The sequence below is a fragment of the Oenanthe melanoleuca genome, chromosome 18 (genome assembly GCF_029582105.1).
Source record: "Oenanthe melanoleuca isolate GR-GAL-2019-014 chromosome 18, OMel1.0, whole genome shotgun sequence".
In the NCBI taxonomy this organism is placed as follows: Eukaryota; Metazoa; Chordata; class Aves; order Passeriformes; family Muscicapidae; genus Oenanthe; species Oenanthe melanoleuca.
The window spans coordinates 4201903-4223424 of record NC_079351.1 but is presented as its reverse complement, the minus strand read 5'-3'; the positions used below and the strand labels follow the sequence as shown (position 1 = coordinate 4223424).

The following is a 21522-nucleotide window of genomic DNA, read 5'->3' as shown; positions in this document are numbered from 1 at the left end:
GCTGCAGCTGTGGCTAACCTGGCTGCAGGAGTCCCACGGACTCACAGGACGGTTTGGGTTGGAAAGCACCTTAAAAATCATCTGTTTGCAACAGCAGATGTCAGTGCGATGTGTTTAAAGCACACGGGTTACTGTGATTGAGAAAACCATCTCAACGGAAGATGCTTCCCCAAATTTTTTTTTTCTCGGTCTAACTGTTCAATAATCACTGTTTCTAACAGGAGCATTGATGCTGAATAGCAACATGGCAAGTACTCCTGTCTTAACTAACTTGACCCCAAATTCTTCCAGTAGTCTCTTCCTCCCTCTTCTGCCCTGTCTGTTGGTATCCGAGGGACTTCCTTGGGGCCCTCTGCATTTCTCCACCCATGCTGGCAGCAGGGATGAAATGGAGCAGCCTGGCACAAAGTCTGTGACCCCCAATAACTTAAACAGAGCCTGATGGGCTGCAGCAGAATGTGCTCTCAACTCTTGTCCAGTGGGCAAACACCTTGTGTGGAGAATTGCTGAGGTTCTCTTTAATGTAATTTAAAAGTATTAGCAGGCAATCTTGTGGGTGTTGGTCCTCAGGGACTTCCTAGAATGTTCAGGAGTTACACAGAATCACGGAAAGAACTGGGTTGGAAAAGACCTTTAAGATCATCTAGTACAACCTATGACCTAACCTAACACCTCCTTATTAATTAAACCATGACACTGGGTGCCACATCCAGTCTTTTTTTAAACACCTCCAGAGATGGTGATTCCATCACCTCCCTGGACAGATGATTCCAGTGCCCAACCACTCTTTCAGTGAAGAATTTCTTTCTAACATCTGACCTAAACTTGCCTTGGCACAGCTTAGGACTGTGCCCTCTCATTCTGTCAAGTTACTGCCAGAGAGGACACCGACCCCCACTTGGCTACAGCCACCTTTCAGGAATTGTGGAGAGTGATCAGGTCACCCCTGAGTCTCCTTTTCTCCAGGCTGAACAACCCCAGCTCCCTCAGCCATTCCTCCCAGGGTTTGTGTTCCAAGCCCCTCACCAGCCTTGTTGCCTCCTCTGGACATGCTCAGGTGTCTCAATGTCCTTCCTAAACTGAGGGGACAGAACTGAGTCCAGGGGAAGAATCACTGTCCTGCTCCTGCTGGCCACAGCATTCCTGATCCAGGCCAGGGCCATTTGCCTTCTTGGCCACCTGGGCACACTGCTGGCTCATCACCATGCTCATTGTACAAACACTCAAACGAAGCGATGGTGGGTGGAAAATCAGCTCCTAGCCAGTTCTTTTGGACTACTGAATTAAATCTGGAGAATCACTCTAAAGCTATGCTGCACAGCTAACCTGTACTTGTACCTACATCAGTTTTCCCTCCAGCCTTGTAGCACTCCTTCAGGAAAAGCTGCAGAGGGGTTGTGTGTCACAGGGCTCTGAGTCACTGCTCAGTAACAGTACAGGTGCAGAAAGGACTCTTGGAGCTGCAGGGCTGTGACAGGAGCAAAAGTTCAGGGATCAGCTGTCATATGCTGGAGGGTGGAGGAGTTTCTAGGAGATGGGCAGGGTGCCACAGGTTTACAGCGAGGTTGACATGTGCTGATCAGGACTTTGAAACTGCTGTCAGAGGAACTGCAAACACCTGACGGGATGGCTGACAGCAACTGTAAAGGAACGTCTTAGAGAGCTGTGCGTGACATGGGACCAAAGAGCAGCTCTTAATGGTTGCATTTTGATTTTTCCATAGGTGAACAAACACCCTGGGCTCATCTGGACTAAGCCTCTTATCTCTCAGAGACTCAGCACCTTCCTGTATTTTCTGTGGCACTCATGTAGTATCAACCGATACAGACAAAGGTATGCAAATAAAACGGGTAAATACACACCCTCACAATTATAGCTTTTGCTTCTGGAGCAAAGCACAGAATGTTTAGAGCTCAGATGAGCAATTTAAGTTCCTCATTGTCAAAAAGGGCTTGAAATTCTGGTTTGGAGGAAGCCAAACCATTCCTGTTGTCTAAGACACAATAAAATCTTAACATAAAAAATTACTGCTACCATTTAAATAGCTACTGAAGTGCTGGTGTCTGACACCTTTTCATCCAGTGTGTAAGAACAGCTACACAAATCTAACTGAACTTTTCTCTAAAAAAACAAATCCTAGCTTGAAATAATGGCATCTGAAGAGAACCACAATGCACAAATTCATTTTACTTGTATAAAAATTATTCCTTCACAAACAAGACATTTTAATAGGGCTGATGCAAAAATGCACAGTACTTTAATGGATTCATGCACTAGGTCAGAGTACATGACAGCTAAACCACAATGTACAAATTTTCCGGTGTTTGTTTGTATCTAGGCTTTGTTTTTTTCTATGTCTTCTCTGCAGGCTCATGTTAGATTTCACTGGTTCCAAGCAAAGTTGACAGATACCAGTGCTATTTATCTGCCTTAAAATTACAGAAGCTCAAAATCCACAGGCTTTTCTGGACATGTTCAGATGAACTCTTTAAGTAGCTGCAGTATGATGCTTGGCAGCAACAGAGGGCAACTTCTGCACATCAACAATACTTATAACTAATTTTTAAATGAAAGTGACCTCTGGCAGTTATACAGCTTGAGCCTAACCCAGACATTTAAATAGTTATTCACAGTACAGAGTTGTGTTTTACATTTTAATCAAACCATTCAAATGCTGCAGCTTGCTACAGTAGGATATAAATATTCAAACCAAACATATCTATATTAGACTGCCTATAATAAACAAAGTTTTCATGTATTACATAAAAACATAGCCTAAGGGAAAAAATGTTTTTCTTTTGGTCTACTTCTTTTTAAGACAGTAACATTCACCAGTGCACCTGCCACTCTCAGAAGCAGAAGGCAGAATTTCACAGAACAAATCTGTACAATTGTTCACATTTTTTCACATCCTAGATGTTCAATTTTCAACGCTGGATCCATTAACTGGAGGCTCCACAATCAGTCTTGGCTCTATCAGTGCATCCCAGCTCTCAGTTATCTGAAAACAAACCACAGGCAGCACTTAGCAGGTGCCAGCAACACCAGCAGATGCAATTTTTGTGTGTTTTGCTTTTGCCTGGACCTGAACAATGGTGCCACTGAACCAAGAGCACAGCTCCTCCTCTGAGTCACTGATCCTACTGATGAACCTCAACCTGCCTGATGTCCTGGGTAAGGAAAGGTGGGTGAGAACAATAGTGATTAAATGAAAAGCTGGTAAGAAAGGATCTCTCTGAGACATTATGTTGTTTTTTAGCCAAAACAAGAGATTTGATGAATGGCTGTGATCCCAGGTAACTGAGTAATATGCAAGAATGGATTATTACAATGTAAACATTCACATTCTTGCCAGAAAGGGACAATTATTTTTGCTTCCATTGATTGAAATCAGATGCATGATTACAAAGGGAATGTCCCTGAGGTGGACAGGGGCAGGCAGCAGGGCAGGTGGCAGCTCTGCAGAGCAGCCCCACGTACCTTGGTGTCCTGAGGCACCGCGTACTCGATCAGCTCCTCTCCATCCGCAGACTGGTACACCAGGTCAAACTTCCCTGGCTCCTTAGCAACTGAAAAACCAAACAACCCAATCAGCTACAAACCAAAGAAACCTTAAATGTTTACCACAAACACCGATCAAAACCAGCTTGGTGTTTGTTTGGTATTTGGTTTGTTTTTTTGAGCTCGGTGTCTGAGTTCGTAATTGTAACAAAAAATCTTGAGGTAAAACTGAATGCTACACACAAAATTAAGGTAATTATCTGACTACTCACATGAGAAAGTCAACAATATGTTGCTGAAATTTGAGAAAAATGCTCATATGACAATTCCTTAATTCTGGTTTAAATGGTAACTGGAGGATACAGAGTCTGAGAAACATTTATCATTTCAGATCTCAGGAACTGCACCTTGTCATTGCAGGGACTCACTTCCACACCCACTGAAGACACACCATCATGACCTCATACTTTCTCTGTAGTTCCATAAAATAATTTCCTTCAGAAAATGAAACCACAGTAGAGGTGAGTTACTGACCACTCAAACTGACTGAAAAAAATGATTTTGTAAATACCCCGGAGCATCTTTCAGCTCAACTAGCAAGGGTAAGAACTTCTCAATATAAATAGACTTCTTGGGGAGGGAATGAGGAGGGGAGGGGTGTGTTGAGAATGAACCCAAGGCAATTGGGAATACTCCTCAAAGATTAAGTGTTCCTTGAACTTCTGATTTTCCAGGTGGCAGCACATGACAACAAACCTTGGTGTCCCCAGGTACGTACATTGTCCTGCTGATGTTGAAAGGATCTCAAGTTCAATCTGCTTTTTGTCAGCATTCCAACTGATTATTTTTGCCTCCTTCACAAAGCAACAAGAGAAGAATCAGGTAAGACACACTTCAGCAGTGGATAACTATTCCATATTTACAATCAGTGTGCTACTTGATTGCTGCCAGAGGAAATAAGTATATTTGGCTATGAAATTTTCCAGCCTCCATGCATAAAATCTGCAAAGAATTAATGCTTAGCAATCTGTAACTACTGGTATCAATAAACCAAAGTTATTGTCACCAACTTTGCAGTTTCAATCAGTACTTACCCAGAAACCAAGTTATTTGAACTAGCAACAAAATTTTACTCGCACCAGTTTTAAGAACTTGCCCTGACTTCAAACAGCAGTAGACTCAAACACAGCTACATTTTTCTACTTGAGAGTCTGGATTTTTTTAATTCTTAAAATATTAATGATTATTAATAATCCTTGTAGTTGGTGGTTTGTTTGTTTTTTTTTTTTAAATAACACCTACACCTTTCAAATTTTCAATTAGTTTCAGCTTCTAGAGTTTTGATTTTTAATGCTGCACCAGGAATAGCTGGATGCAAGGAAAAACACTGCACACATCAAAATATTTAAGCCATACCTCACCTATCAGTTCTGTGAGTGAAGGAAGGGAGGAAAGAAAACCAGTACCTTATAGTCTGAAATTTCAGGACTGTAATTTTCAGTTAGTTCCAGGCGCTGTTGAAAGAAATAAAAGTCACAAATTGTAACTTTTCCCAATCTGTGATGATTCCACCTGCATCCAGACAGTTTCTTCAGCAAGAGCAAGGTGCAAGAGCCAAGTCTCCTACCCCTGGAACCCAATGCCAATCATGGCCCCTTGCAGACTTCCAGGACTTGCTGCTCCAAAGGATTTTACATTCAGGTCAGGCTGTGAGGATATCAGGGAGATGCATCCCAGTCTCCTCAAGTGCAGGGATTTCATTTACATTTACTTTTTTACTTTGCAGTGCAGTGTAATTATTTGTATGGCAAGATTTATAATAACATTTACATGGAAAATTACATTGAAATGACAGCAGAGACAGCATTTCTTGTGTTATACAAATACAGAAAGTCTAAAGAAATGCACTTAACTTCAATATATGCTCCAAACATTTATAAAAATCAAAGCCAGGCTTTACAACAAGTGAATTTTCTAGAGAAACTATTAGGTCAAAACTTAAGAGCGGCCCAAATGAAGCAATTTTAAGCGATTAACATTCAGTTAGTAGCATTTCCAGAGTTCTTTACCTTAAAGGCAATTCTTTCCCCCACTTGGGGTGGGGCTGCTAGAAGAGGTAATGCACTATAGTCTCTCTTGGGAATCTCCACAGGATTCTGTGAAACAAAGAGTAACCCACTGATTTAATTACTGTATCACTGAAAACAGAAGACAGTGTTCATGCTGTATGGATTGCAACAAGCTCTGAGAACAGTAAGGTATATGCTCTGTTTTTAGATAAATAATACAATCACTTTATTGTTATTTCACAAACACATCCTCAGGCTGACAAATGGAATTACAGTAAACAGAAGATCACCCTTTATCCTAGTAATCTGTTTCTGCTATGAATTACTCATCCTATAGGTTTTCTGTACAATTCAAGCTGTCAGAGAAAGGTGACCTCTGCCTGTGTCAGTCACTCACCTGGATTAGGACAGAAGTGTTTGTCGCAGCTTCATTTAACTGCCTCTGTTTCTGGCCTTCACTGCTGTAGTTATAGAAGAAGCCAGGGCTTGCTCCTCTCCCATGGCCCCTCATCATCCCACGAAACCCATGGCCCCTAGGTCCTCTCCAGAAGTTATCCTCTCTTGCTCCACGCCCCCTTCCACGGCCTGGGCTGGCAAACGATCCTTGGGCACTGGCTGGCAACTGGTTAGTGCAGTTCCTTACCATGGAGTTACCCAGTCCAGCACCTGCTGCAGATTTTTTAATGACAATTGTTTCTGAGTCTGAACTATCAGAGTCTGAAGAGGAGCTCTGTGCTTTGGGAGCCTTGGTGCTGGCTTTTACAGCCACCACATGGTTTGGCACTGATTTCTCCTTTGCAGTGCTGTCTTGTGCTGGTGTCACCTTCTCATCCTCTGTACTCGAGTCAGAATCTGAACTAGAAGACTGGGGGTTTTTAGCATTTTTACTAATTGCAGTCTTAGCCTTTACAGTATTAGACTTTACAGCCACTTTATTAGTTTTCACATCAGAATCTGAAGCAGCCTGGGATTTGTCTTTGGGAAGTGTCACCACTACAGTCTTATGGGAAGATTTATTTTCCTTTACATTTAATTCACTGCTGTCACTATCGGACGATGTGCTGGAGGAATCTGAAGCTCCCACCCTCTTTTTCCTGGACTGTGTTGTGATCTCTTTGGTGCTATTTTTACCAGAATTTAGAGAAAAGCTCTCATTTGCCCGCTCTAAAGCGATCTTTGCTGCAGCAACCTTTGTCTGCTTTTCATCCTTCTTTTTTGTTGCCAACTGCTTCTCCCTCTCTGTTTTTTTCTTTTTTTTAGAATGGGAGGTAGAGCTCTCTTCCTTACCTTCTGTGAGACTATTTCTTCCCCTAACTTCTTCTTTTCTTTTTCTTTTTGTGTACCTTTTCTGAGAGTCCCAAGTATCTACAAAAGTCTCTTCTCTGCAAGAAGAATACTCAAGGTTATGCTTCTCCTTTTTCTTTTTCCTTTTATGCTTGCCTTCATTCCTAGAGGATTCTTCCTCATCCTGCTTGTGTCTGTGCCTTTTTTTGTCTTCTTTTGTTACATAAATAAAGCCATCATCTATCTCTTCATAATCATCTGCAACTATCTCTTCCAATTTTACTCTGTAAAAACAAACAACAAACAACATGTACCGTTCAGCATAATGAGCATTTATCCCTACATGTGAGCAGCTCAGGCAAGCTCCCCTAGAGTGAAGATGCTCCAGCTCTTCCTGGGCACCAGTTCCTGCAGCTGCCTCGTGTCCCGTGTCTCGGTACCACCGGGCAGAACCGGTCCGGCTCTTGGCACCGCCTTTAGACACTGATGAGCGCGTGTGTGGGACTGAGCCCCGGTCCCTCTGTCCCGGTTCCAGTCCTGATCGGGGCAGCAGGACCCCTGGCCCGGTCCTGACGCTCTGATCCCGCTCTCTCTGTCCGGTCCCGCTGTCCCTGTCCCGATCCCACTGTCCCTGTCCTGTCCTTCTGTCTCTGGCCCGCTGTCCCGGTCCCGCTGCCCCTATCCGAGTCCCGCTGTCCCGGTTCCAGTCCTGATCTCGCTGTCCCGATCCCGGTCCCGCTCTCTCGCTGTCCCGATCCCTGTCCCGGTCCCGTTGCCCCTATCTGGGTCCCGCTGTCCCCATCCCCATCCTGGTCCCTGTCCCGCTGTCCCTGTCCCTCTGTCCCGGTCCAGTCTCAATCCTTGTCCTGGTCCGGTTCCTGTCCCGGTCCCTCTATCCCTCTGTCCCGGTCCGGTCCGTACCGCAGCGAGTCGTTGTCGCGCACGAGGCGCGCGCTCTCGGCGGGCGGCAGCAGCGCCCCCTCGAGGAAGAGGCTGAGGCGGGCGCGGCGGCTGAAGCCGAAGCGGTGGCGGATGAGGCTGAGCAGGTCCGTGACGAGCCGCGCCTGGCCCGGCTCCAGCAGCAGCCAGCACAGCGCGCAGCCCGGGCTGGCCGGCGGAGGGTGGTCGAACACCAGCCGCAGCCGCAGCGGGCCGCCGCCGGCCGCCATCACGCAGGAGGAGGAGCAGCAGCAGGAGGAAGGGGCGGGGAGGCGGGCACGGGGGTGGCGCCTCAGGGCGGGCCCGGGCCGGTCCCGTGACGGCGGGAGCTGAGGGAGCCATGGGGCTGCTGCGCGCTGGGACCGCGCTGTCCGTGCTGCTGCTGGCGGCAGGTACGGGACGGGACGGGAGGAAAAAGGAGCGGGGCCTCCGGGCACGGCGCTCCGTGTCCCGCAGCCGCTGCTGGGCAGGAAATTCCGCTCGCCGGGGTGGCGGTCGGGAGGGGGCGGCGGGAATCCCGGCGGGAGCAGCGAAGGTCACCATGGCTTGGAAAAGCCTTATTGCTCGTACTCCAGTGCGCTGTTGCCGTCTGCCCTGACCCCTGAGATTAAGAGATGGCGTGTCAAAGGTCTGTTGCGTGTCCGAGATGGACAGTAGACTGACCGCGTAACGTGACCAGACACTGCTGACTTAATTGAGTTTAAATTATGTTTTGGGTTCCTTTAGAAGTGACCCCCTGTCTGTCTGCATCTGGTCTGTGAAGCGATGCAGTCTCCGCAGCCTCCCAGACCAAAGCGCTGGGATGAGCCCAGTGAGGCCGATAACGCCAAGGCTGCGGGTTCGATCCTGCTCTCTGCACGGTTTTGACTCCTTTTGACCTCAGAATATTCTGTGACCCTTGTCAAAATTGGGAGTTATTCCATTGGGGTTAGTGGGGCTGTGCTTTCAGCCCCGGCCTTGAAAACACCTCAAGAACAAATTTTTCCAGCTCTTATTTCAGCGGCAGCTCTAAAGCCAGGCTCTGATAAGGAAGCACTTAATTACCCACTTCATTCATTGATGATAACTCAGCTGTGGGTGGGGGTGTAAGTATAGGCAGGTTTCTTATAGTAATTTTTTTTAATAGTAGTAGCACTTCTAATTATCGCTCCCAAGATTGAAATGTAATGTTTTGGAACAATTCTGGTGGAAAACCCAAAGCTGAGCCTTTTTACCTGGCTGATTGTTATTTTTATTTCCCCTCAAGGTGTAGTTCTGAGGCAGCCCCAAGAGCCAAAAGAGGTGTGGGGATATGTGGAGGTTCGGAGCAAGGCTCACATGTTCTGGTGGCTCTACTATGCAAATAACCCAACCCAAGACTTCACAGAGTTACCTCTTGTCTTGTGGCTTCAGGTAAGGTTTGCTGAGCGACACCTAAGCAATAATTCTTTCCATCTGTGGCTGGTTCAGTCTGAAATCTGATATTGTGCAGCTCTACAGAAACAGGATTCAAAACTGCCTGGTTCTAAATGCCTTGCCTTGTGAATGAGGTGTCTAGGTTGGGAAAAACAATGATGATTTCATTCTGCAGTTGTGAGGTGTCCTCAAAGGCTCACCTTCCACCAAGTTCAATTGCAATTACAGAGATTGTTCTTACCCTTCATACTACAGTAGTGATTTTTGTGCATTGTAGTTTCACAGCTCCTTTCCTGGAGAGCTTGAAGTCTAAACAATGCTCAGAGAGAGAGTAGATAAAATAATCAGAGATTTAGGATGATTTCTAAATGGAACCAATCTCAGTTTGATAAAAGTGGGGACATGTTCTCCACAGTACTTTCAGAAGTTAATGTTGAACAGAATCACTTGAGGACTTTTGCTTATTCTTTCTGGGTTATTTCATCAGAGTGAAACCCACAAGCTGTACATGCTGATTAAGCTAATGACTTGCAAAGCCCCAGTTAGCAGATAGTTACCTTTTGCACTCCATATTCAGGGAATAAGATTGTGAAACTCCTCACAGAGCAAGTAGCTTACCAGAAGCTCTCAGAAGTGGATGACTGCTTCTCTGCTTTCAGAAGAGGCATATGTGCCCATAACCCAAGACCATGAGGATCAGAGCCCACTCTGCAAATTAATGTTTAGTGTAAAAGCCATTTAAAAAAAATTACAATCTGTCATTCTACTTACTTGCTGGCTTGTATTTTGTTCCATCTGTCATATCTATGCCATGCTGCCTTTTAATGTCTTTGTCATTTGGTATTTCCCTGCAGGGAGGTCCAGGAGCTTCAGGCTGTGGATATGGGAACTTTGAAGAGATTGGTCCATTAGACAAAGAAATGAAACCAAGAAATACAACCTGGGTACAGTAGAGAGTTCAGCTTCTACCTACTAATTACATATATTTGTTTTCTTATGTAAGCAGATAATTGCTATGCAAAAAAAATTGAAGTTTTTCATTTAAAGTTCAGTAGAACTATAATATTTCAAGTTAAAATATAATGGTTAATAAATTAACCTCTTGTTTAGAACTGAGGGGTAGACATATTAATTTGATTTGATGAAGTATACCTGGTCTTCCATGAAATTGTGAAATGCAGAGAGCAGGGAAATTGTAGAAAGTGGTATTTCAAATCACAGTTTCATTTGTGCATTCACAGTGCTTTTTCTGTGTGGCTGGCAGTGTAAAACCTATGGCTTGTAATTACAGGTCCAGTATGGCCTTCAAGGGAAAACAAATTACAGCTGCCTGTGAAGATAGAAGTTTAATTAGTGCAATATATTTGTGCTCTGAGCTAGCAATAGTCTGAAGCACTCCAGAGTCCCCTAGATGACCTGCCTCTGGATCACTGGGAATTTTTGGGTTATAGGGCAAATTAAAGGACTTCATGTTCTTCATGTTGCATCTAATTTTTATGCAAATTTTTTGAGGTCCAAGGATTTGCTGGCCCAGTTAATCATTTGTACCATCAAAACTAAGTTTTTTTGCTGGTGCTGAACTGAGGTTTTATACAAACCTTCTTTCTGCTCCCACAGTTGCAGGCAGCCAGTGTCTTGTTTGTGGATAATCCTGTGGGCACTGGATTCAGTTATGTGGATGACTGTAGCTTGTTTGCCCAAAACCTTACCACTGTAGTTTCTGATATGATGGTTTTTCTTGGAGAATTCTTCAAGTGTAGACCAGAATTCCAGGTAAGTGAAATGAATTCTTGCTTGTTTTTTTCTCTGCTTTTAAATAGAATTCAAAAAGAATCAGGGAGCAGACTTCTAGATGAGCAGTGTTTTGCTGCTAGGTAGTGTTTGGTGCAGGTGTAACCACTGTCATTTATGTTCCACAATTCAGAAGTTGTGTCTTGATTTTGGAGTTAGTTAGATAAGCATTGGGGTGCATTATTGTCTGTTGAGTGATCTGAGCAGCATGTAGAGGATCACAGCTACTTATAGTTCCAAAATACTTCAGAACCAACCCCAGCAAATCACCAGGATGTTATGGAGCCTAATGTGCAGCTTAGAATAAGAAAAACATTAAAATTTTGATGGTGAGAGGTGAACAGCTGGTGCCCGGGTCCTGTGGGATGTGGGAGATGGTTAGAGGTAACTTCTGCCCTCTGCCTAATGAGTTCCTTATGTGGCTTTTCTGTCCCCAGACCATCCCATTCTACATATTTTCTGAATCTTATGGAGGTAAAATGGCTGCTGGAGTTGCTTTAGAGCTGCATAAGGTAAGTACTTGGAGGATACAGTTCACTTTTCACTTTAAAACATGGGTTTCTACTTTTATTTTCTGGAATACTCTGTCCCTGTTGCCTAATTCACAATGCTACTTATTTTTTCACTTAAAGAAAACTGGTTCTAGAGTCATGAATAGCTAATTAAAATTTGATTCTTGATTTGTTTTTTGATTTGTTTTGCTTTTCCTCTTATGCACGAAGGCTGTTCAAAAAGGGACCATAAAGTGCAATTTTATGGGGACTGCTCTTGGAGACTCATGGATTTCTCCTTTGGGTATGTTTAAACTCCTCAGACTGTGGATGATTTGTTGTTATTTTGTTTTGTTGGGTGTTGTAATCATTCTATGAGAGCCTAAAGTCAAAAATGCCATCCCTGCCTTAAGTGAATTAACTCTATAGTGAGACTGGTAAACCAAAAAGAAATTCTCAGCCTTGCAAGCTGTGACTGAAGAATCTCCTTTTAGAATGTATCTGGATTAGGAAAAGTCAGAGAAAGGTCAGTGAGGAGCACACTTGCATCTGAAATGGAGGGATGGTGAAATGTGCCTGCACATCTCCACAGCCTCTGGTTTGTTTTGTAAGAGTCTTGTGCTTAAAGGTGGCCACCAAATTATTCATAAGGCTGGAAGAGAGATTTGTGTCTGGTGGAGGACAAAAAGCAAATTAAAGGGTTATTAGTCTTTCAGTGGGATTGGCAAGGGCAGACTTCACAGATTCCCTGCTGCACAGAACAATACCAAGCAAATTCTTATCTATCTGCCACCTGCTGATCCTTGAGAATTTACGAACAAAGTTGTTATAAAGCAGATTTGTTTTATAACTCAATTTTTCCCTTGTGACTTTTCAAATAGGTCAGTTTAGATAATTCCCATCCTCTTGTTAGATCTTTGGCCATGTTCTGGCAATGTGCTCTGCAGTGCTGGGGGGAAAACATTTTGGTAAAAATATGTTGGATGCTTTAAATAAATTTGACTGGTTAACTCATAGGGGGTTAATGATGTTGCAGGATTTGTAAAGAACCTGCTCTGTTCTCTAATATAACCTTAGGGTTAAACAGAGCTGACTGTGCATTTTTACTGATTAATTCATCCTCATTTATTTTTCTCATAAATACTGTTGCCTCAGTAAAGGAAAAGTAAGTTAAGACTTATGTCAATGATTGATTGTCAGTTTTATGTTTGAAATCTGTTCTGTTTGTTTAGACTCTGTGCTGAGCTGGGGGCCCTACCTTTACAGCACTGTAAGTACCTCCTTAAACTCTTGGTCCTCACCTGATCCCTTGTGCTGCCAGTACAAATGGGTGTTGAGTTTTAAGGTTACCTCTTGGCCTGAATAAAACCTTGAAAGCATGGAGGCTGTTTGCAATAAATGGATGTGGAATTGTAATTGAAGCTGTTCTTTGTGTTTGTTTTCCAGTCTCTCCTTGATGATAATGGTCTAGCAGAGGTGACTGCTGTTGCCAAAGAAATAATGGATGCAATAAATAAAAATCAGTATGGCCTGGCCACTGAGCTCTGGGGCAAGGCTGAGGGTGTCATTGAAGAGGTGAGATGTTTGACTAACATTAAGAACTAATTGCTGCCTGAGGAGGCACATGATTTCAAGTTCTCCTTTCTCTTGAGTGCTGAGCTGGCATGAATTCTCCAACTCTCTGCCCAGTCATTTTTGCCAGGATTTGTTTTATCCCAGTGCTGATATAAAGGAGTCTTTGCTGTACTCTGCTGGGTGTGTGAGAGAAAGTGGGCAGGAGAGCCCTTGTGGTCTTCCTGTATTGCACTGTGCAATGTTTCAGCATACCACTAGTCCTCTTGATTTCCACAGTTTCAAATTAAATAAACTATATTTCCTGGAAAGCTTTGAATATTGAAAACTGCATCCACCAAGACACAAATTTGAAGTTAAGCATACATGTCTATTTGAAGAGCTACAATAGGTGCACAGGATGGAAAGGAATCTTGAGTTATGGTCTGCTACTGTGGGTCACTGCATCTTGCTACTTAGGAAGTTCCACCATAAAAGATTGGTGAAGTTTTGCTTTTGTTTCTCCTGTTAAAAGGTTGCTCCAAAATCTCATTCCTTGTTACATCTCATTCTTTAGTACATGTAAAGCTCTGGCTTCCTTGGACAATCTGGAGCCACTTCCTTTTTTTCTTTTTTTTTGTCATTTTTTGTTTGGGGTTTTTCTGTTTTATTTTCTGTGTTTCATAAATGACAGTGCCTTGCACATAGTTAGTTTCACTTCTTGCTGTTTGGAAGGAACTTCTGGTTCCTGTTTTACTTTTCAAATCTACTTGGCTTCCTCTCTCAGTTGTGATGATGCTGGCAGGTGAAGGCACTGTAGTTCTTCTGGGGTTGCTTTTGTAAGCTGATTTCTGACCTAAGCATCAGAACTTTAAAAACTCAAAAATCAAGTAAAGCAGGGCTTCAAGAATCTGGAGTAACTTCTCTAATGGCAACACTGCTTACATTTGTCCTTGGATGCAGGCAGCCTCTGAAAGCTGCATCAGAGCTGCCAATCTGCAGTGCTTGGGCACATCCAGCTGTCAGCAGCTCCAGAAGAGGGGTGGCTCATACCCATCACCACGTTTTTGAGGAAGCATTTTAGATTTTGGAGGATTGTAGGTTGGAAGGATGTTGAGCGAGAGCAGCACCAGACCAGCTGTGGCAGTAGGGGCTGTCTGAAAGCATCACCTGGCACTGCAGCTGTCTGTCATGAGTAATGCAGGGTAAACTTCCTGTGGCTTCACATCTGCTTCAGAGGAGCAAATAACATCTCTGGCACAACCTGTGTGTGAACAATACAGGCTTGAGGAATCTCTTTCCCAATTCTCAAACTAAATGTAGAACTGAAGTTTTTCCACAAGTATCTTCCTGGTGTGCAGGTAAAGTGACTGGTCACAGGGTCCTTTATTTAGGATTTACTTATGTTTTTTTCTTCTTTTCTTTTCAGGAAAGACTGTTCTTCATATCTGAGAAATGTTTTTATTAGTGATACTGAAATTATCTTGTGTTTTCAGAACACAGACAATGTGAACTTTTATAACATCTTAACTAAGGAGGTTCCAGAAGTGAAATCAGATGAACAAGAAAATCTCCATCTCAGTAAGTTGTATTTAAATACTTGAACTTTAAATATTAAATAAAAGTATTTAAATACTTAAATACTTGAATTTGAGGCCCTGTGTTTCCATTCACATACTCTGACAGTGGAAAGAGCCTCAATGTAGCACATCCTTAAAATGGATGTTGATATTCTTCTGAGCAGGACTTGTTTGCTGTTGCATAGAGACAGAGAGGAATGTGGAACAACCCTATAGATGACACCTCCACCTATACATCCTGCACAAATTAGAGCAAGGAAGCAGTCACTATAATTGCAACATCCTTTTATGACCTTTTAAGCTACTTCCTCTTACTGTGTTTCATTTCTGTCTTTAAAAAAAGTGTCTCATCAGTATAAACAGTCTGATTAAATTATTGCTTCATAATTTTTGTGCATCAATGTGAAAAACACATGTGTAGTTTCTTTCAAGCTCTTTTTCTGTTAGCTTCATAAGGGAAGGTGAAATTAACTCCTGAAAATAAAATATCACAGCTCAAAAACAACTGGTCTGTTGAGAAGAGCCAAGTGGTTAAAGCAGAAAAAGTGCCCAGTGTTAGCCAAAAGTAGGAATGGATGTATCATGCTGCCCTAAATAAGGGTTGACTTTAATGGTTTCTAGTAAAAGTAAGCAAATCTCTCTCTGTGATGTTGCATTTTCATTAGAATAGGGTTTGTTGGCCATGATTGACACTGAAGATTGTTGTCTGTGCAGGATGGTGTCTTAAATGTGCCACTGATCAAAGTGTGTTCTCTCTTCTTTCAGTTCGGCTTTACCAGCGCCATGTTGGCAAAATGCATCAGAACAGCCTGGATGAGCTGATGAATGGGCCCATCAGAAAGAAGCTGATGATCATTCCTGACTGTGTGAAGTGGGGAGGTACTTTCCTGTCTGTTAGTGTGCACCTGATGAGTCCCTTACCACTGCTTATAGTATTGCATCCTGTAGGAAAATACTCTTGACAACCAGTCACATTCAATTGTTTTTATCCATGGAGCTAAGGAGGGGATTTGTTCTCAGAAATGAAGATGTTGTGGGGCAAGCCTGTGGGAGCAGGTGTAGTTCTGATTCTGATGCTCATATCTATCTTTAGCCAAGTAAATAAAAATACAGAGGGAGGGAGGAGGATCCTCTGAGCAGCAGTATTTCAGAACTGTTTTCTGTCTCGTGCAGTCTTGCTGGAATTTCTGTCAGCTTTTCTCTGCCAGAAGTCTGGTGTCATGTAATGATGCATCTTATGGAGGAGAGGGTGTAAAACAGGCTTAAAGGGCTGATGTCAGCACTCTGTGTGTATAAATAGGAGCCCGAAATTACAGCACTGTTTATGGAGCACAGCTGCTGTCTGGTCCTCCTCTTCCTCAAACTGATAAATCACAGCCACTTTGGGCTAGGACTGTTTCTTGTGCAGTTGTGAACTCCATTTTAGAGCCTTTAGCCCATGCTTCTGTCCCAGCTTGGGGATGACATACTTCATCACTTAAAATTTGTCTTTCTGATTCCAACCAGGTCAGTCCAGACAGGTCTTTGAGAACATGGCTGAGGACTTCATGAAACCTGTCATCGATATTGTTGATCAGCTTTTGGCAGCCAATGTCAATGTTACAGTCTATAATGGGCAGCTGGACCTCATTGTTGACACCATGGGTGAGGAAATTCTTGACTAGGGGTGGAAACAGAACATGTGATGAGTAGAATGTGGAGCTGTCAGTATACTGGTACCCAGATTTCTCCAATCTCCTGTACAAATATCTTAACTAACTAGCAGTGCTTAAATACTACAGTCAGAAATGAGCAGCACTTAGGATGTTTTGCTTGTGTCCCTCTGAGAGAGGGAAATCCTTTACCTCCATTATACTGTTGAGAAGTGGATCTGCAACATCAGTAATTGCTTGCTTCAAGTAAGCTAATAATTCACTTAATCCTCCTGGATAGGCACATAGATGTGTGTGTGTGTCTGTATGCTCATTCATAGGCAAAGAATGCTGGTAATTAATGAGGGAGGGTGCAGTGTAAGAGTAATCACACCTGCTCTCAGTGAAGGCTCCTGCACACTTTGGACTTTGTTTGCTGCTTGCATGGTGCTGCTTCCGTCCAGAAGCACTTTGAGAACGGGGCCAAGTGCTGCTGAAATGCCTTATAAGGCTGCTGTGCTCCCTTCCAGTGGTCTTTTCTTACTGAGTTAAAGAATCTGCAGTCAGACTCCACAAAAACCTTCCTATTGTGTGAAAGGCTTTATTCCTTGTATGTCTCTGTCCACGTAAATATTCAGATGCCCTTCCCGAACAACACAGCAATCAATAAATCCAGGAAACACAGTATTTAGGCTGTCAAAACAGATTAGCAGTTGGTGGTGTTCCAGTTTTTCACATTTTAGTCTAAAATTGAGCTGTAGCTAACATGTAAATTCTTCCAGCAGTTCACAGATAGGCTAAAGCTTGGTCCCCCTTGGAGTCCTGGAAATGATCTTGTTGCTGTCTTGACCTCCACCTTCTCTAGCAGCACCTGGAAACAGAAAGCCTTTCCAGCCTTCCCTCAATGAGTGTCTAATAAACAGAGAAAACCAGGAGGGGGATTTGGTATGGATGATTCTTCTCCATAGCAGGACATTCAAGGTGTTTGAGTTGCAAAGTGAAATGTGTTGGAATTTTTGGGGCTGCAGAGCCAACAAGAAGCACATGTTCAACTTTTACAATCCTAAATCCATTTCATACACACCTTCACTGTTTACTTACTCCCTTCTTCCCTCTACTGGTTTGTTTCAGTTTGTCCTGAATTTTTCCAGGCATAACAAAACTGTTTAAGATCTGAGCACACAGACTCTGTGCTAACTCTGCTGTACTGGTATCCAGTGCAGGGGGCATCCAGCTGAGCTGGACTCCAGAGCTGCTGTGGAACCAAGTAGGGGTAATTTCCAAGTATTGGTAATCAGTGCTTAGTAATCAATATCTCTTACCTCCAACAGGTCAGGAGGCATGGATCAGGAAACTGAAGTGGCCTGATTTGGACCAGTTCAGCCAGAAAAGGTGGAAGGCACTGTATGTGTCTCCAGAATCCACAGAGACAGCTGCTTTCCACAAGGCTTATGAGAACTTTGCATTCTTCTGGATTCTCAAGGCTGGGCACATGGTAAATAGGTCATGTCCTTGGGGTAGAATCAGCCAGAAGGCTGAAGATGTGTGTGTAGCTGCTGTCTGCTTCCTTAGAGCAGCTGCTTATCCTGTGCTTTTCTCTGTGCTAGGTACCAGCTGACCAAGGAGAGATGGCACTCAAAATGCTCAGGATGGTGACCCAGCAGCAGCACTAGGGGAGGGGAGGTCAGCTGGTCTGGCTTCCTGCCCAGCACCAGGGTTCTGAAGGAGTGAATCTGGGATCCTAAGCCAAAGAAGGCACAGTGGCTGTTTGGACACACAGCCTCCCTCATCTTGCTGATACTGTGCTCAAGTGCTTGTGGAAAGGCATTTTTTTCTTTGAATGTGTTACTGCTTTTGAATTTTTAAGCTGTGATTTGCTGCCTTAACACTCTTCATAAATGACTCTTCCAGAGGGAAGTTCCCTGTCATAAAGAATAAACCCTGAACCTTTGCCTTGGAAGGATTTTGTGCTCTTGCCCTTCCCTGAATGCTCTCTTGTCTGTTTGCACACCAAGAGTAAAACTGATTTGACTTGATTTGCTTTGTGTTCCTCTGGGGAGATGACCTGCTTCATGAGGCTGTGGAATGTTCCTTCCTTTGGCTTCTGCTTGAGTCACCTGGCTGCATTACAAGCTGAAGACATGGAAATGCCAGGACAGAGGACCTGCCCTAGAGGAATCACAGTCCATCTCATCTTGCTGAGGTGCCTGAATTAGGATCCAGGATTCTTCAGACTTCCTGTGCTATGGAGAGAGAAAAACATCCCACAGAGGAGGATTTGACCCTTTTCATCTGACCATTTGTTTCTTGTCTCCATTCTTCATGCCTGCTACTCAAACTTTATCCTCAATACCTAAAGCACATCCAGCAGGAATTCCTGCTTTTCTGTGTCCTGAAGCAGAAGGCCTGTTAATACCCTCTTGTACCAAAGAGTCCCAACAGACAGAAGCCTCTTAAAACCTTCTAGGTATAGCCAGAAGGAAAGGAGCATTATTTGAGCAATAACAGCATAATTCTGAAAGGTTAGAGGAGTGTTTAAAGGATGGATATACAAAATCTTGCTCCATGTCTTTTAGAGATTTTTTTAAAGTTTTGCAGAGACCTATTATTTTGAAACTTTTTTTTATTTTTAATAATACACAGTCAAGAAGAGATTTGGTCAGACATCATTTTACTTTTGCTATGGAGCATGAAGTAGGTTGTTTTTTATTGGTGTCTGATAGGAGGCACAACAGCTCCTTCCAGCTGTCAGAATCCTAAATAAATAGCAATCTCTCAATTACACCAGCCACTGAAACTGTCATGAAATACCTGATAGTATTGTCTTAGCAAGAACTGAGGTACAATGCTGTGTGAGCACACATGCAATCACTCAGCAGCTGCACTATTGGCACCTAATAATTGCTTTCCTTTTTCATGTTCCCTTCTTGTATTCTTGAGAACTTCAGCAATGCAAATCCAGATTTTTTTTTTAAACGCCTTTTTCAATAAATAAGGCTAATTCATCTCTCTTCAGCATCACATTGATTTCACTGCTTAAAAATGACATCTTTTCTGTTTTGGCTTTTAGATGAACAAGAGGAGGGTGCTACCAGTGTGTAAATTTGCATCTGTGCATTCTTGGAATATTTTTAAATAATTTGCCTAGCAAATCAGTATGTTTTTTGCCTGGGTAATGTGCTGGATTGGGCTAGGATAGATTTAGTTTCCTTCCTAGTAGATAGTATGGGCTATGTTTTGGATTTGTGCTGGAGATGTTGATAACACAGGGTTGTTCCAGTGTGGCTGAGCAGTTCTTTTCTGCCCTCACCAGATCCCATCAGTAAGGTGCCTTTTGGGAGCACAAGGAGTTGGAGGGGACACAGCCAGCACAGCTGACCCAAGGGATGTCCCAGGCCAGGTGGTATCATGCTCAGCTGGGGGAGAAGGAGGGAGGGGAGACATTGGGGGTGATGCTGTTTGTCTTCCCAAGTAACTGCTGCATGTGATGAAGCCCTGCTTCCTTGGAGACAGCTGCACACCTGCCCTGGGAAGTGGTGAATGAATTCCTTGGTTTGATTTGCTTGTTGCCTATTAAACTGTTGTTATTTCAACACATGAGTTTTTCCACTTTACCCTTCAGTCTCTTCCCCATCTGTCTCAGGGGGAAAGTAAATGGGCAGCTCTATGGTGTTTGTTTGCTAGGTGGGGTTTGGACCATGACAGCAGTTTGAGTTGGCTGGTCCTCAGTCCTGTTATATACAATATTCTGCATTAATCCTAAATTAATACTACAGGGCTTGAGAAAGGAAAATAATTGAGAAAGTGGTCTCTCCAGAAAGCAGCATTTACTGCTGTTCTCAGCCCTCTTTATCAAATGGGACATTGATTCAATTGCTATAGGCTGGTGCTCAATCACAGGCCTGAGGCATCTGTTCCTGCTTTGTTTTAGCTTCAGCAGGTTTTTCTGTTGGCAGAAACAGCCTGTGAGGAAAAAAGATGGTGTCAAGAAAGTTGGTGGTAACGATTTGTTGGTTTTAGGGGCTATGCCAAATCTAAGTGTGCAAGAATAAAAACACTTGCCCATGGAGACAGGCTTTTAACTAGGGTTCATTTAAATGCAAACAACAAAGCAGCATCAAGGAAGATTTGTTTTATTCCAGTAAAGGCTTTGTCACTGGTGTGTCATAGCTCTAGATGATCACAAAGGTAGGTCACCTGTCCAGCAGATGCTGTAAGGAATCAGTTGCTTTGAAAGGAGTTCAAGTCCCACTGTGTATCTGATTGGTAGTGACATAATTTGTCTACTTTGATTTCATGCACTGTGTCTTTTCCAGATAAGGGCAGTCACTTGGCAAATCCATTAGAGTGATTCATTCTAAATATTAATGCAATGTTTTACAGATGCTGAATCAGTCAGAAGAAAACAGCCCAGTGTCTGTATTTCATCCTCTGCAGCTGCAGGCTCTGATTGCATAGGTAGCCTGACAGCCACTGACTTATTTTGCTCACCATCAGTTAAAGTTATTTTCACAGAAAGAAATCTCTGTTAAAAATCAGTAATTCAGCACTGCAGCTTCAGCATGAAGAGTTTTGGCTTTCTATAACAATCTACCTTTTCCAAGCCAAAGAAAGAGACCTAGTTTCTTTCAAAGCCACAAGAAAAGAAGAATGTCTGTGTACTGAGCCAAGATGGAAATCTTGAAGCACTTCTTCATTGTCATGTTGTAGCTATTATCCTGTAAATATTCTTATGTATGGCAGCACAATTTTTATGTGTCATTTTTGGACTCTGAGACATATTCATGTTTCTCCAGAAGGGGTTCAGGAATGGAGTAGTAATTTGTCTAGCCCACAAACTGATGCAGAAACAATAAGAACTTGTATAGAGTGGAGTTTACCCTCACAAATGTTTTTTTAAACCTGATTTTAGCATTTGCTGTATGATAGATTTGATAGTTAAGGAGTAGCTATAGGTCTTGTGAAGGAACAAATAACCACAAATCTGGATGTAAAGTACACTTGTGGTAAGGCAAGGTTTAGGATGTGGGACTTGTTCAAATTTCACTTGGATGTCACATAGGCAAACAACTACAGATTCACAGGGGACTTGAAAAAACAAGGCCAGAATGAGTGCTGTACAGAGTGCCTCTGCAGTATAGACATCACACTTTTACTGAAGCTTATTCAAATCTAAGAGCTCCTTTCTTTTTGGAGACACAAGTGATGACTGACATTAGCATCAGTATGGTGTATACCATGTTCTAATTTTATTATTCTCTCCCATTTCTCCTTGCTGAATACAGCAATA

General features: G+C 43.1%; 2 protein-coding genes across 2 annotated transcripts; one reads left to right on the top strand and one right to left on the bottom strand.

The window, feature by feature from the left end:
• Positions 1-2172: 2172 nt before the first annotated feature.
• COIL (coilin) lies at positions 2173-8062 on the bottom strand. Its single transcript, XM_056505967.1, has 7 exons — positions 7776-8062; positions 5968-7138; positions 5571-5657; positions 4968-5015; positions 4280-4355; positions 3481-3569; positions 2173-3001 (listed from the first exon to the last, which is right to left on the bottom strand). The coding sequence occupies exons 1-7, from the start codon at positions 8021-8023 to the stop codon at positions 2921-2923; spliced, it is 1800 nt and encodes a 599-aa protein (XP_056361942.1). The 5' UTR covers positions 8024-8062; the 3' UTR covers positions 2173-2920.
• Positions 8063-8079: 17 nt separating this feature from the next.
• SCPEP1 (serine carboxypeptidase 1) lies at positions 8080-19387 on the top strand. Its single transcript, XM_056505969.1, has 13 exons — positions 8080-8185; positions 9040-9185; positions 10043-10132; positions 10806-10961; positions 11417-11491; positions 11702-11774; positions 12703-12740; positions 12917-13045; positions 14518-14602; positions 15367-15480; positions 16108-16245; positions 17564-17727; positions 17840-19387. Exons 1-13 carry the CDS (start codon positions 8134-8136, stop codon positions 17903-17905), a joined length of 1326 nt encoding a protein of 441 aa, XP_056361944.1. The 5' UTR covers positions 8080-8133; the 3' UTR covers positions 17906-19387.
• Positions 19388-21522: the final 2135 nt, after the last annotated feature.